We start from the raw sequence: 2,156 nt of genomic DNA, 5'->3' as shown, positions 1-2,156 counted from the left end.
TTGTGCCGCTGTGCTTGAACATTGAAGAACGCCTCCCACACCGACAACACTGTTGCGGGCGGAGCTGCTCGTTGCTATCACCATGTCTCCCTTTGCTGACGAGCCCTCATCGACCTGGCTGTCTGTCACCGTCGTGACCTTCTTTCTCCATGGTTCTATCGTGAAGGGCAAAATTGACTCCAACTGATCCGCCGGCACAGCCGCCAGCCTTCGTGTGACCTGGTATAGTGGCGATCGATGTTTGGCGTAGAATTTCTTCATACGTGACGTTATCCTACGCAACGGATTGGTATCCGGCAACGTGTGCATCACAAGCCACATTTTTATCATCCTCTTCCGGTGTCGCTCTCCAGCGCTCACCAGATTGGCTTCCGCCTCTGCCACTGCAGTCGCGACAGTGAGAAAAGTCCCGACAATGGCTTGCGCACCAGCCTTTTGCACTCGGTTGATAGGTCCGACCAGTTTGTCCTGGTACGCGTGCATCCAGACATTCGAGGCGTAGTCAACTAGCGGTACCACTGTGGATATGAACAACTGTCTCGCTGTCGCAGTTGACAAACCTCTCAAACGTTTCAGTTCCATCGCAGCCTCGAGTCCCTTGGTCGATGCTCGGGCAATGTGTTGCTTGAATTTGAGGCGGGAATCCATGATCACACCTAGTATCTTGACATGGTCCTTAGGTACAACTTCTTTTCCCTTGATCACGATTGGGGTCGGATCTACTAGTCGGGCGTTGCGGGTGAAGTGTATGATGGCCGTCTTCTCTGCTTCGAACGTCGCCCCGCTTCGTTTTTCCCATTCCAAGGCCTCCTCTACAATAGCCTTAATCTTGTCTCGATTGCTGTGTGCTGTTGGGCCAGTAACCCAAGCCGTAAAGTCGTCTATGAAGGCTATCGCTCCACCATTGGCGTCAATGCGTCTCTGTACTAGATCCGCGTTGAAGAAGTTGTAACTGCCCGCCGACAGTGGAGATCCTTGTGGGAGTCCTGCTTGGTCAAGTGTGCGGGTATCAGACTGATGCCCGTTCACCAGAATCGTGGCCGTTCGATTGGAGCAGAATGCTTCAATCCATCGTATTAGCTTCTCGGGTATTCCTCTGGCTCTCATCCTCTGCAGCAATCGTTCTTTGCACACTCCGTTATAGGCCCCTTTCACGTCGAAACTTATTAGGCTGACCACTCGTCTTCCCCTCCATGCATTGTATATCTGCTCTTGCAAGAGTAACAATGCCTGTTCCGCCGATCGTTGCTTGCGGGCTCCAAAGTGGTTGGTAGGTAGCAGGCCAAACGTTTCGACCGCGTACGAGATCCTTTCTGCGATCACTGCCTCCAGAATCTTCCCTAACGTGCTCAGCAGCGAGATTGGTCTCCATGTCTTCGCCACTGCATAGTTCTCTTTCCCCGGCTTTTTCAATGGTATGATCTTGGCGTGTCTCCATTGATCTGGCAGAACTCCTTCGTCTAGTGATGCTTGAAAAAGACTCAGAACCCTGTTCCTGACAGACGGCCAGATCTCCTTCCACACTGCCACCGGCAACCCATCTTCCCCGGGCGCTTTCCACGACTTTGCTCTACACAACTGCCTCTCAACCTCTTCCATTGTGATTTCCGGCATGGGTACCGGTCCCCGCTGTGACTCTTCTGCTTCGTCCTGAATTTCATCTGGCAAGGGTGGGAAGAAGGTCGAGAGAAGCTCCTCGGCCTGTTCCTCGACGGTGGTTGTTGTCATGTTGTCAGCCCGTACGAGTTGCGGTACCTTACCGAAGGCCGACTCATTCCCCGACTTGAGATACTTGGCCGCCTTCCAGATATTGTCGTTATCGGCCAGAAATTCGTCCCAATGGGACTTTTTCTGCTGCCTGATGGCATCGTGATATTGTTTTGCCGCTGCCTTGGCTGTAGCTTCAAGTTGTGTCGCAATGCAGCCGGCTCGCCTCGCTGACCTCGCCTTGTTACGCCAGTGCGTATACACCTGGCGCAATTGAGTGAGATCCGATGTCCACCATCGCTTTGCATATGGAGACGGCTTCGCTCTCGGAGTGAGCGCATGAACAACTTCCAGCACGACGCTCATTAATCTGTCGGTACTTTGTTGCACCGTCCCTTCCACTGGCAACTTCTCCAGTTTCTCCGTGATCCTTTCGTTTATCTAAGCAC

The 2,156-nt window shown here is 52.9% G+C and overlaps 1 protein-coding gene across 1 annotated transcript; it reads right to left on the bottom strand.

The window, feature by feature from the left end:
• Positions 1–106: 106 nt before the first annotated feature.
• On the bottom strand, positions 107–1,107 carry BBA_09205 (reverse transcriptase; the record flags this gene model as incomplete). The annotated part of the gene is made up of 2 exons (XM_008604302.1): positions 107–274; positions 361–1,107. The coding sequence occupies 2 exons, from the start codon at positions 1,105–1,107 to the stop codon at positions 107–109; spliced, it is 915 nt and encodes a 304-aa protein (XP_008602524.1).
• Positions 1,108–2,156: the final 1,049 nt, after the last annotated feature.

Source organism: Beauveria bassiana (genome assembly GCF_000280675.1).
Source record: "Beauveria bassiana ARSEF 2860 unplaced genomic scaffold BBA_S00047, whole genome shotgun sequence".
Taxonomy (NCBI): Eukaryota; Fungi; Ascomycota; class Sordariomycetes; order Hypocreales; family Cordycipitaceae; genus Beauveria; species Beauveria bassiana.
The sequence above is the reverse complement of the archived record's forward strand: the minus strand, read 5'-3'. Positions and strand labels throughout refer to the sequence as shown.